Source organism: Lithobates pipiens, unplaced genomic scaffold (assembly GCF_037356315.1).
Source record: "Lithobates pipiens isolate NorthernLeopardFrog02 unplaced genomic scaffold, aLitPip1_a1.2 Scaffold_28, whole genome shotgun sequence".
Taxonomy (NCBI): Eukaryota; Metazoa; Chordata; class Amphibia; order Anura; family Ranidae; genus Lithobates; species Lithobates pipiens.
Window position 1 is genome coordinate 193,460,799 of NW_027507789.1, and position 13,375 is coordinate 193,474,173.

Genomic DNA, 13,375 nt, shown 5'->3' on the forward strand with positions numbered 1-13,375 from the left:
TTAACAAAGAGGACAAGTTGTAAATTAAGGGCATTATGGGTCCATGACTGCGGACTGCCCACCATTGGAGAAGATCAGGAGAGGAGCTAAGCACTGGCTAGAAGACATCTGTAAAAAGTAAGTATTTTAGCAAAAAGCAATACAAACTGTACATGGAGGGAGGCATGTACTGGCCATCGGGACTACCGGGAGTTTCCCGGTGGACCGATGGCTCAGTGGGCTGGTTTCAGTGGCATTGCTAGGGGGGGCTTTTGGGGCTATAGCCCTGAATATGGGGCCCATAGCCCTGATTCAGACCAGGAGTCCCCAACCACAGGGTCCCGGCCCACTACCGGGCCATGGGCTCTCTGCAGCCATGTGGCAGGCAGCATGGGAGAGCTGGAGAGTGGGCAGGCAGCTCTCACTGCCTGCCCTCTCTCTGGTGACCCTGATGTAATAAGGTCTCTCTTGGGACCCTGATGTAAGAGGGAGGCTCTCTGGGGAACCTGATGTAAGGGAGAGGCTCTCTGGGGACCCGGATGTAATGGGGAGGCTCTCTGGGGACCCTGATGTAAGGAGGGGCTCTCTGGGTACCTTGATGTAAGGCGGAGGCTCTCTGGGGCTCTGATGTAAGTGGGAGGCTCTCTGGGTACCCTGATGTAAGGAGGGGCTCTCTGGGGACCCTGAAGTAAGACAGAGGCTCTCTGGGGACCCTGATGTAAGTGGGGGGCTCTCTGGGGACCTTAATGTAAGGTGGAGGCTCTCTGGGGACTCTGTTGTAAGTGGGGGGCTCTCTGGGGACCCTAATGTAAGGAGGGGCTCTCTGGGGACCCTGATGTAAGGGGGGCTCTGTAGGGACTTTTTTGCGCAATTGCGTACAGTTTATATACTGTTTTTGTGTGTGTTTGCAAAATTAAAGTGGGCCGGTCTGGATGAAGTCCAGGGCCAAATTAATTTGTCCCAGTCCAGCCCTGCATGGGGGGTAGCACAGAGGGGGAGTACAGAGTCCAGAGTTGGGTTTTAAAGGTAACCCCATCTGCACATATTATCCCTTTCACACTCTCACTGCTCCATTTAGCCCCTGGAAATAAGGACACATTTTTAGTACTTCTGGGTATGGGGAAATGTGTGATTTCCCTAACTTCATCACGTTACAGAACTGGAGCTTGGTGATTGACTGCTCAGACACTCACCACTGTCACGTGGAGATGTGGGGTGAATACCAGCTCTGTTTAAGCTCCAAGTCACAACTTGGACCTACATAGGGGTTCCTCTCTTCACTACGCAGCTGGTGGGGCAGTCATTAAAGTGAACCTGTAGCCTTACCCTACATGCTTCTGTGACTTTTTCTTTTTTGCTTACTTTGTGCTCTATAATTTGATTGCCATCCTACATTAATGGCTGTTAAAATAGTCATCCCTTACGAGGGTCTGTTCCTTTCAGTCAAGTCAGACCTAACTGGTAGACTGTGTGAGAGAAGCAGTAAAGTACAGTCCCTGTGCAGAACTACCAAGGAAGAAGCAGAGCCTGCCCATGTAATGGTTTAACTTATGTATAAATAAATAGCTACAAACTATATAAAGAAGCATAAATTAACATTCACTGATGAAATTATTCACATTATTCTGATCAAATAAATATGGCATAAAAGTCTGTAGTGTGCTCTTAAGGAAGTGTTATAAAGGAGACCGGTGATTCTACAATCCTGAAATCTGCACTGGCCTCATTAGAGAGCCAATCCTCTGAGTTCTGTGGACCATCTTGAAGCTTTTTCTGGATCTGATCTAACAAGTATTGAATTCTTTCTTCCTCCCTCCTTCTGTAAAACATAGCAGAGATCTTTCGGCACAAGCGTTGGGCGTAGGCTTCCAAAAAGACCATAGCAAATAAAACGCAGTAGATGAGGCCAATTGCTGCCATAGTGGATTTCTCTGGTGGGCTTGCCGGCCGGTTACAGTGTGGGGAAAAAAAAGTCACATTCAACTCATGTACTCGGGAATAGGTGACATGCTTTATATTGAAAACTCGTAAGACGGTCACCTACAAACACAAAAGGTATAAATGACCATTTATAGCAAACACACATATTCTTCAAGAAAGAGCTGTTTGATTTTAACAAAATGGTGGCCGTCTGCACTCCAACTCCCTGTTGCATAAATGTAAAAGGGTAAAAGAGGGCTTCAATACCCGTTCTCCACCAGAAAATGTCCTAGTGTCCAGTGGGAATAAACAATGGCCTATCTTTGGTGTTCTTTGGAGGATTAGTGCCCCATCACTGTCAGTGGAAGGAATAGTGCCCCATTGTTGGTGTAATTTGGAGGAATAGTGTCCCATCATCTGTGTCAATGGCAGGAATTCTGCCCCATCATTGGTGTCAGTGGAAGGAATTTTGCCCAGTCTTTGGTGTCAGTGGAAGGAATTGTGCCCCGTTGTTGGTGTCAATGGCAGGAATTCTGCCCAACCATTGGTGTCAGTGGGAGGAATTCTGCCCCATCATTGGTGTCAGTGGGAGAAATTCTGGCCCATTATTGGTGTCAGTGAGAGAAATTATGCCCTTTCGCTGGTGTCAATGGAAGGAGTAGGTGTCAGTGGGAGGAATTGTGGGCCATCCGTGGTATCGGTGGAAGGAATTATGCCCCATTGTTGGTGTTCATGGAAGGAATTGTGCCCCAAGGGCTGGATAAAAGCAATCAATGGGCCTCATCTGGCCCCAGGGCTGCAGTTTGGAGCATAGAGTATGGCGACCATTGCTCTCTTCTCTGTCTGAAAATGCTTGGCTGTCATGCTGGTCCTTTTGTGTCAATAATTTGATTCAAAACCCAAGAGCAAGTATTAGATAAGGACCTCAGACACTTCTCCAACCTTCCTGATTTGCATACTTGTTCTGGGCCGGTAAATCAAAATATTAAAGGCAGCAGGTCAGAATAACAGCTATGTAAGGTTTCTCTTATGATAACCTGTACTAATAATTACATGTTAGCATAAAGTTTTGTTCACAATCTTGTTGGCAGAAATAAATAACCTTCTCTGGGGATGATCACGTGATTAAATGTCTAGGGCTTTGGTCACATGATCTTAACCTAGGGCAGTGATGGTGAACTGTGGCACCCCAGATGTTTTGGAACTACATTTCCCATGATGCTCTGGCACTCTGCAGTGTAGTGGAGCATCATGGGAAATGTAGTTCCAAAACTTCTGGGGTTCCAAGGTTTGCCTTAACTGGCCTAGGGCTTTGGTGATCAGCATGATCTTTGCTAAAAAGGAGGCTCAGCCATTCTAAACATGAATGCTCCCCTTCAATAGAGATCAGATGGTTAGTGCCTAGACATTTTTATTAGATATTTCTGTCACAATAGGATTATTTTAATGATACTTACATCTGCTTGATATTTCAAATCAAACGACACTTGTAGAGATGGTAGACTATCCACCCATTGGCTAACAGCTACAGTAAACTGGAAGACTATGTGGTCCGTGGTTATGATCAGCATCGTTAGTAGGACAAACAGCAAAATCACCAGACAGCGGAACAAACTGGCCCCAAGCTCCTTCTTGGACATCTTAAAACCTGTTGATTTAATCAGTTTAATCGAGGAGACACGGGCCAGATTTGATACTTTCTTCTTCTTGGCCAGCTGCTCCAGCTGACATGTAATGTACTTGTTGTCAAACTTAATGTTGGTTAAGTAGCTTCGTAAGTACCAAGTCGTACCTACCAATGTGTAGACGATGAAAAGCCCAGCCATAACTCTATTGGCCGTAAGCATGATATCTTTGAAAAGTGATTCTACAGTTTCAAAGTTGACCTTCAGCCTGTTCCCTGCTTGAGTTATCACATTAGATACTGCAGAGGCATTGACTTGGGATACAATGTTGACCTCTGGAGCAAACTTCCCACTCAGTTTCGCCATGGTACAGGTAGTGTCCGTCACCAGGTTTTTCAGATCATGAGCAAGATCCGTGAAGCTTTCGGTGGAGTTTAATATTTGCTCCGTAGAGTGCTGAGAAATGCAGCGGAATATCTGAAAGATGGTTTTGAGGTTTTGCAAGATATTAGGAATGATGTTCAGAGCTATGACCATGAAACAGGTCGACAGCAATAATCGAGAGCCTTGTTTGGTGCCGAGAGTTGGGATCATGATGGTCAACATGCAACGAATGGGGTGAACAAGGACGAGGAGTCCCCAGAGAAGAAGGGCTGAGATGGTAGACAACACAAAGGCAGGGAAATGATCATAGAGTAGGGAATGAAATAGCCAGGTGAAAAGGAAAATTCCAGATAAAGATGACATAATGGAACACGTTAAGACCAGCAGTAAGGTTTGCCTCCAGTCTCTTGGCACAGGGAGGGAATATGCCTCAGAAACTTCCAATGCAAAGGCATGGACTCTTGGATAGATGGCAGTCCGAAAATATGCCCAGCCTGATCTGTAAGGTAAAGAGAAACACATATTAAAAGGCCATAGCAAGTTAAAATTGTTTCCTATAAAGTATGTGTATTTCTACTAAGGATTTGTCTGTTTGCCTGGAGTATATTTTTATAATCCTATTCAGATATAGAGTAATTTAAACATACCCAAAAATGTAGCAGGTAAGTAGAAGTAGAAGTAAGACCGAGATAACATTAAAGGAAACAGAGAAGATACCGGGACTTTTTAGACACCCAAAGTAAATACCAAATGTTTTAATTAAAAGGTACAAAGCCCTTATTAACCTCATAAGATTAAAAAGTCGCCCAGAGGGCTACATAAACACAAGAAAAAAGTACATATTCAAAGATAAAAATTACAAAAAATGGTATTGAACTATCACTTAAACCATATCCATGATACTCCAAAGGGAGTGCCAGATGTACATAATACCTTGACAAGTTCCAACTTTTCAATAGCATATGTCTTCCTCGGGGCGGTTGGTAGACTTGTGCACATCGGAAAATTTTGTTTAGTTTAGGTTCGTTGTCATTCGTAATATACATCATTTTGTTCTGTTATATTTGTTATGTTACGTTAATACGTTTTCGGTTAATTGGTTATTATTCGTAGAGTGTCGAATTAATTCGTTCGTATTTGTTGAAATTCGCTATTTATGTATGTATATACATTCGTGATAATGATTCGTAGTTTGGAAAGTCGTTTGTTTATTGAATCTTTTAACACACACAATGACAACGTCTCTTCTCCTCGGCTCAAATACAATACAACACCCTTCTAACTCAGTTCTCAGGAATGCACTTTGCCAGTAATCCATCCTCCGGCACAAAATTAATTAGCTGATTGGACTATAAGATTTACTTTGAGCTGACCTTTTGTTTCATTAGATCTTTAAAGAATTACCAAATCATGTCGAATTAATTCGAATTCATTCGTTATATTTCTTCCGTATTCGTTGTTATTCGTCATTTTTTTATTTGGATATTCGGATGCATCCGAATGTCCGAAACATGCAAAATTTGGCCGAATTTCGTTTTGCACAAGCCTAGCGGTTGGTATCACTAACTGTTTATCAAACAATTGTACATCAAAGAACATGAGATAGGTAGAGTGTATTTAATCAAATAACCTCCAGAGATATACCCAAGACTACACAAGGGATAACAATAGGCTGCGCAATGACATTCGATCCAATGTCTGGGCTCCTACAGAAAAAATGGAGTATAAACATTCCAAGAAAGGTTAATATATGGCAATCTACCAGATGGAAGGGGATTCCAGAAAGCCAAAGGTAAAAGACCCCTCTACCTCTACCACTCTTGGCGATAGTACTTGTGACTGGTTTGTCTCTTACCTTTGGCTCTCTGGGATATAGTTTAAGTGATGATGGTTCACTACCATTTTACGTGATTTTATCTTTGTATATCTTGTGCTTATATAGCCCTTTGGGGTGACTTTTTAATCTTATGAGGTTAATAAAGGCTTTGTAACTTTTAACTAAAAAAATTGGTACAGGCGGTCCCCGGGTTACAAACAAAATAGGGTCTGTAGGTTTGTTTTCTTAAGTTGAATCTGTTTGTAGGTCACAACAGGTACCTTTTTTAAGTGAAGTTCCAGCCCAAAAAAAATGTTTTAATCTTTTTGGATAGCATAGGGAAGGGTTAACACCCCTGTAACGTTTGTTTTGCTGTCTGTGTCCCTGTTCAGAAGATTTCACTTCACTTTCTGTCCCAATAACAATTGGATTTTGAAAATTTTTGGTTGTTGTGGGAACAAAGATGGGTGATAAAGCATCAGTGGGGGGTACCTTTTTCCCATATAAACTCTTACTGGAGTGAATTTCCCTTCCTAGGGGTAGATTTCCTGTCACTTCCTGTTGCCTCGCTCCTTTTGTAAGTAGGAGTCGTTTGTAAGTCAGATGTTTGTAACTAGGGGATCGCCTGTATTTACTTTGGGTGCCTAAAAAGTCCGGGTGTCTTCCCGGTTTCCGTTAATGTTATCATTGGTTGGGGATGTGGCACCAAATATTTTGGGGTCTGATGTAGGAACATGTATTTATGAAGTAAGACCTAGACTGAATAACATATCTCCTTATTTTAGAGAATTCAGTAGCAAAATGTTTACTTGAGTCCCCAGCTCAATCCATTTGCTGCAACCATTCCATGAGAGTCCTAATCTTAATATTCTATTTTCATCTTTTTATATTATTGAAAATGAAGTGCTATCTTGAGGTATGGTTCATCTCACCAGCATGGGCGTCTGCAGAACTTTTTTCGGGGGGGGGCATAATTTTAGGGTTACCCATGCACCGCCGCTTTTCAACAATGTCATTATCACATTATCATGGTCAGAGACTGCAGACGTAGTACAGTCCCTAGGATAAGTAATGTAAAATGGCCAACAGCCCCTCTTACCAGACCCAGAAAAACTACAGCAGTGATCCCTCCGGCCGGATGATCACTCGCTCTGGGTTCCCTGGGGGCGACTGGTCAGTATTGTAGCATGTCTGTACCCTAGTAGTGGCTCAGTCTCTCTCTCTCTGGTGGTGCTGGGCAGCATGTCTCTCTCTGGTGGTGCTGGGCAGCATGTCTCACTCTGGTGGTGCTGGGCAGCATGTCTCTCTGGTGGTGCTGGGCAGCATGTCTCTCTGGTGGTGCTGGGCAGCGTGGCTCTCTCTCTGGTGGTGCTGGGCAGCACATTCCTTGTTCTTTGTCCTCTAGCATTCTCTCCCTCAGCTGTTTTCCAGGCTGCAGTCTCTCAATCTCTCTCTTGATCGAGCTGTGGCCTCCTCCCTGCGGAAAATGGGGCCACCAATCTTTAGGACTGCATGTCCCATGATGCTCTCCTCTCCTAGTCTCCTTTAATTGGCTCTCAGTTGTGCCCAATAGGGAAGGAACGGAGTGGGCAGGAAGCTAGGGGAACCAGATGAGAGCCGCCGTCTCTTCTCCGTGACAGGAAAAGGGGGGGGGGCAAGCGGGAGAAACCTCTGACAGCCCGCAGCTCACCTTTCTCCTGCCACAGCGCCGAGTTCTCTGCTGGACTGACCCGGGAAAAGAACCAAAGTCACACTACACTGATGGGGGGGGGGCTTGACAGCACTTTGATGGTGTCACCCCACTGGCGGATGGCACCCGGGTGTGGGCTGCCCGCACCCCGATAGTGACGCAACTGTGCTGAATTTAAGATCTGATCCTTGACTCCAGGGGGGGCACTTGACCCCCCTTGCCCCTACCTGCGGACGCCCATGCTCACCAGTGTCCAACAAGTTAAATACAAAAAATGTTTTAAGTGGGCAACCCGTTCATTTTTTTTGTTCGTTTTTTAAAGGGGTTGTAAACGTAAATATTTTTTCACCTTAATGCATTCTATGCATTAAGGTGAAAAAACATCTCACAGTGCCTGCCCCCCCAGTCCCCCCGTTTTACTTACCCTACCCCTCGAAAGTCCCACGCTCGCCCCCGACGTCCTCAGCCTGGCCGCTGATTGGCTGGAGTGGATGGATTGAAAGCAGCGCAGCCATTGGCTCGCACTGCTGTCAATCACATCCAATGACGCCACACCTCGGGGGCGGGGCCGAGGGATACAGCGAGCGGCTATAGCTGCCGGCTGTATCACGGGAGCATGCCCGCAGGTGCTTCTCACCATGCGAGGGAGCTTGCATGAACGTGAGAAGTACTTGTGGGAGGAAGCCGAGACAGCCGCTGAGGGACCCCAGAAGAGCAGGTTCGGGGCCACTCTGTGCAAAACGAGCTGCACAGTGGAGGTAAGTATAATATGTTTGTTATTTTAAAAAAAAATTAAAAATGACTTTACAACCCCTTTAACCCATAGTTTAGGTATCCTTCCTCCTACTTTCTTGGGGACGTATTTTTTTTTTTTACTGTTAAGCTTTGATGAGTTAAGAGCAGTTTTTTTTCTCTAATAGCTTAATGTGTTTGTGCATTCTTTGTCTGTTTGTGTATGGGCGAAGAGCTGGCTGGAAATACATTAGTGTTTTGAAAATGCTCCAGGTAGAGGTTTTATCAGTCTGTGTTTTGTACTGTAGCTTGATAAGTAGGGTATTCAGCATTAGGGAGGATTTTTTTTTCTATAGCTTGAAGGCTTGAGGACGGTGACATCTAATGAGTCCAAATAAATGGGTCATTAAAAGGTGATTATATGACACTATCAAAGACTATTCATTTCATGTATGCATTGGCTCAGAATGGAATACATCACTTAAGCAGAAAATGTGTTTTAAGGGCCCATTCAAACCTGCACATGCCAGTTTTGACTCATTATGCAGTGCATTGAATTGAATCTGACAATTTTTTTTTTCCAATTAAGGTTTCCATGCACCAACAAGAGTACACCATATGGCCAGAGGTTTAAGCACACCTGACCGTCACACCTGTGTGAGCTTATTGGACATCCTTTTCCAAGATCACGCCCCTATTGCTCCCTTTGCTTTATTAACAGCCTCAACCCTTCTGAGAATTCTTTCCTGAAGATTTCGGCGTTGTGTTTGTGTAAATTTGCAGCCATTTTTGAGGTCAGGTACTGATGGTGAATGAGAAGGCCTGGTTCACCATCTGCATTTGTGAAGTCAGGTACGGATCTTGGATGAAAAGACCTGGATTGCCATCTGAATCCCGAAAGTGTTCAGTAGGGTTGAAGTCAGGGCTCTGAGCAGGAAATACAAATTCCTCCACCCCAAACTCATCAAACCAGGTCTTTATGGCACTGGTTTTGCATACAAGGGCACAGTCATCCCGGGAAAAGAAAATAATCTTCACCAAACGTTTACCAAAAGGTTTGAAAACTACAGTTGCCTAAAATGTCTTTGTATGAACCCTTCACTGAAAACACATGGACTGAATCCTTTGGAGGGGGGTCCTTGTACACACGGTCGGAGATTCCGACAACCAAATCCGTTGGAGTAATTCAGACGGATTAATTCCGTAAGAGGTCCGGAAGTGATGTTGCATACACACGGTCGGACTAAGTTGTCGGAAAATCCGATTGTACATAACGTGATGACGTTATTTCGTTAGGACGGGACTACGTTCAGGCTAGTAGCCAGTAGCTTTGGTCTAGGAATTTGGTCTGAGCATGCGTGGCACTTTGTCCATCGGAGTAGGCTACACATGATCGGAGTATGTCCGATCGGAGCATTTTGTTGGAAAATTTTACCGGCAAGTTGGAAAAATTGGTCCATCGGAAACAGGAATATCCGACAAAACGGTCCAATAGGAAACATTCCGACTGAATCACCGACCGTGTGTACAAGGGCTAATGGCTGGTCGTCCACAAATTTTTTAGCTCTTGCATATGTTCCTTTTTTTTTTAGCCAATGCAGTGCACCACAATTAACATCTATGCATTATAGTTCCTTAAAGGTTCTGATACACTGTTTACAATTCTGAATGGGATGGTCCCCCCATCCCGGGAAACACATTTATAACCCATGGCAACATGCATAGGTATGAATCCATCCAAAAAAGTTCAGCTATCAAAAATATATACAGGTATATTTCAGTTCTGAGTCAAGGCAAGTAGTTGGAATCACTAGGTGACTTCTTATATTTCCAGCATTTGGCCCTGACCTTCTGCAGTTGTCTTAAGGATGTTCAGCGCATAGGGGATATAATGTTCAGGGGATATAAGAAAATAGTGGGGTTTTCTTCAAACGGTCCTGCCTATAAGCCAAATACATTGATACCACTCAAATGCCCCAATCTGTTATCTCAATCAACTGGCCACAATGTTTGGAAGTGCTGGTTGGGATAAATACTCACACATTGAGGACTACAACTAATGGCGCCTGTCCGTAGAAGCCTCTATCGAATAAGCCCTTTTCGGGCGAAACATGTTAGGAGGAGGAGGATAGGAAACCAAGCTGAAGCCATTTTTTTCTAACAAGAGCGCACTATATGCTGAGGCAGTGTGTGGATGGGTGCAGTTTTGTTGTGGCCCTGCCTATAAGCATTTACAACCGAAAGCAAGAGTAATTTGTTAACAGCAAAAGCTAAAAGCAACCAATCAGAAGTTATTGTCCATTCCCCAAGCACACTAAGGTTTTAGTAACCGATAAAAGCTTACTTACTTCAATACAGCAGTACAAGAGCAGTATTGGCAATAACAATAGCCATGGGCGTCCGCAAGGGGGATCAAGTGAACCCCCCTCCGCGGAATCAGGTAGTGGATCCAGGACTGATCCCACCACCGCAGGCCGAGGTAGAGGGAGAGCGCTGAAGCTCAAGTGCCAGAGTCCTCCCCTCCCTCCTCGTGTATGTCAGTGCCACACACAGTGGTCTCCCACTGTGTCACGGAGTGTTCGGCGGTGTTCTGTCAAACCGAACAGCAGCTGACCGAACTCCTGTGATAGACAGAACACTGATCCAATGCTGGGACATTGAATTAGTGTGACGTGTACCATTGGAGCCAGTCTAGGAGGTGGAATTACAGCGGCTGCCGGGATATTTGAATCCAAGCTCCATGAAGGAGTGGGAGATCGCCGCTCTGTGTGATCAGGCTGCATTCCATGGCCACTGATCAGGCTGCATTTCATGGGCACTGGTAAGGCTGCACTTCACGGGCACTGATCAGGCTGCATTTTATGGGCATTGATCAGGCTGCATTTCATGGGCACTGGTAAGGCTGCCTTTAATGGGCACTGGTAAGACTGCATTCCATGGGCACTGATCAGGCTGCATTTTATGGGCACTGGTAACGCTGCAGTCTCTGACCATCTCCTGTACTACGTCTGCAGTCTCTGACCATCTCCTGTACTATGTCTGCAGTCTCTGACCATCCCCTGTACTACGTCTGCAGTCTCTGACCATCCCCTGTACTACGTCTGCAGTCTCTGACCATCCCCTGTACTATGTCTGCAGTCTCTGAATGTGATAATGACATTGTCAAAATGGGGCAGAGCATGGGTGACCTTAAAATTATGCCCCCCAAAAAAAGTTCTGCGGATGGCGATGGCAATAGCATAGCCCTTAACAGTTAATAAGGATGTAGCACTTTAGATTAGTACTGAAAAAGGATGGCTGATTGGTTACTCAGGGCTTCTTCATGATGAGCTCAACTCTAAGGGGTGTATTTCTAAAATAAAAATAAAAAAAATTAGAGCTATGTATCCTGTGACTTGAATGTCTCTAAGCTATTTTCTCTCCAGGTCAGATGTTCTTCATTCATAAGAATAGAATGAATCAGGTGAATACCACTTTACGGCCACTGTGCGGAGCTGATGATCATAGAAAATATTTATTTAAAGCGTTTGTTACCCTAGCATTTCAAATTCCCAATATATGCCTGCTGTACCATGTACTTGTATGAAAACATATTGGTTCTCTTTTTATTGCTTATTTTATGTGAAATCACTGGTGTTCCTGCGAGTCCCTCTGCTTTCCTATGAAAAACTGACCACACTAGGCATGAGAGCACATCGTGGTTAGTTCTCTATCTGTACTGGGAGCTCAGTCTCCTCTCCTCCAATGATAAGACATGTCCTGACACACACCCCTGCACAGCCATTCACTGGGAACCCTAGTGTGCTACTGTTTCTCCTCCACCACGTCTGATGCAGCTGAGAACAGAGGGAATGTGATCACTTATAAAAAAAGGGGAAAAAGTTATTTATAATCTTTTTTTATATCTACGCACAAATGTTTTGCCTTTCATTTCAATTTCAAACTGAATGGGTTGTTTGTAAATGATCACCTTGTAAATCACTTTAATTATTATGGTCGTTCGCGCCATCTGGTGGCAATATTGCATTATTTTCCAGTTTCACTCTATTAATATGTGCAAAGAACATCCAACCTGAAGAGAAAATAGCTTAGGAACTTTGGATTTTGTCAGCATTTACACAGAACAAATATACATGCAGTTTTCGCAGAATGAATAGCCCTGTTCATTTTTTTTTAGAAATACGCTCCTAAATGTCAGCTCCCCCCTAGTCACGTACCCACCACTTCTATCCCTTGGTCCTCCAAGGGCAAACTATCAGCCTCCACAGATTCTAGTTCCATCCAATCATCCTAGTGGATATAAAGTCAAATGATGACATCACAGTTTCTTGATGGATCAGAAAATACATATAGATGTTAAATAAATGGGCAATTCCAATCTTGCTGTCCCATTAGAGATAAAAAAGATCCAGACCACCCAAACCTTTTTTTTTTTTTGGGTGGAGTTGGCCTTTAAATCTTATTCAGTTAATCTGACGAGACATACCTGCATCTGGAGAGGATCCTGATTGTAGTTGGTGGCATCGTGGTGAGTATGTGTCAGTGTCAGCTGTTGTCTGAGCTGTCCCACAACATTATAAACTCACACACTTATTAGGAAGTTACACGACACCCCTTCCCTGCTGACTTGGGAATTTACTGAACCTCCTACAGGAAAAACCCTCAATGTTCTATGGAACTTATTTAGAGATTAATGAGATCTTTTGCATTCACTTATAAAAAATAAGCGCAGAGAGCATAATTTTCAATTACTGTTTTCTTTAATGCCCTGTACACATGGTCGGATTTTCCGACAGAAAATGTGCGCTCAGATCGTGTTCTCGGAAAATCTGACCGTGTGTGGGCTCCATCTGACTTTTTCCGTCGGCATTTCCGACACACAAAGTTTGAGAGCTGGATTTAAAATTTTCCGACAACAAAATCCGATCGTTTAAATTCCGATTGTGTGTAGACAATTCCGACGGACAAAGTGCCGCGCATGCTCAGAATAAATTACGAGATGAAAGCTATTGGCCCGTTTATAGTCCCGTTGAACATGGTTTAGTCACCTCGTTCTGAACGATCGGATTTTCTGACAACTTTGTGCGACTGTGTGTATGCGAGACAAGTTTGGGCCAAAATCCGTCGGAAAAAATGTTGTCATCGGAATGTCTGATCGTGTGTATGGGGCATTACTCTCTCTGACCCTTACGCCTCTCCTTTCATCCTTTCCATTCTCAATCTCTACCT

General features: G+C 44.1%; 1 protein-coding gene across 1 annotated transcript; it reads right to left on the reverse strand.

Annotated features, from left to right (window-relative positions):
• Window positions 1-1,572: 1,572 nt before the first annotated feature.
• OCSTAMP (osteoclast stimulatory transmembrane protein) lies at window positions 1,573-12,710 on the reverse strand. The gene is made up of 3 exons (XM_077458490.1): window positions 12,633-12,710; window positions 3,357-4,407; window positions 1,573-2,019 (listed from the first exon to the last, which is right to left on the reverse strand). Exons 1-3 carry the CDS (start codon window positions 12,668-12,670, stop codon window positions 1,645-1,647), a joined length of 1,464 nt encoding a protein of 487 aa, XP_077314616.1. The 5' UTR covers window positions 12,671-12,710; the 3' UTR covers window positions 1,573-1,644.
• Window positions 12,711-13,375: the final 665 nt, after the last annotated feature.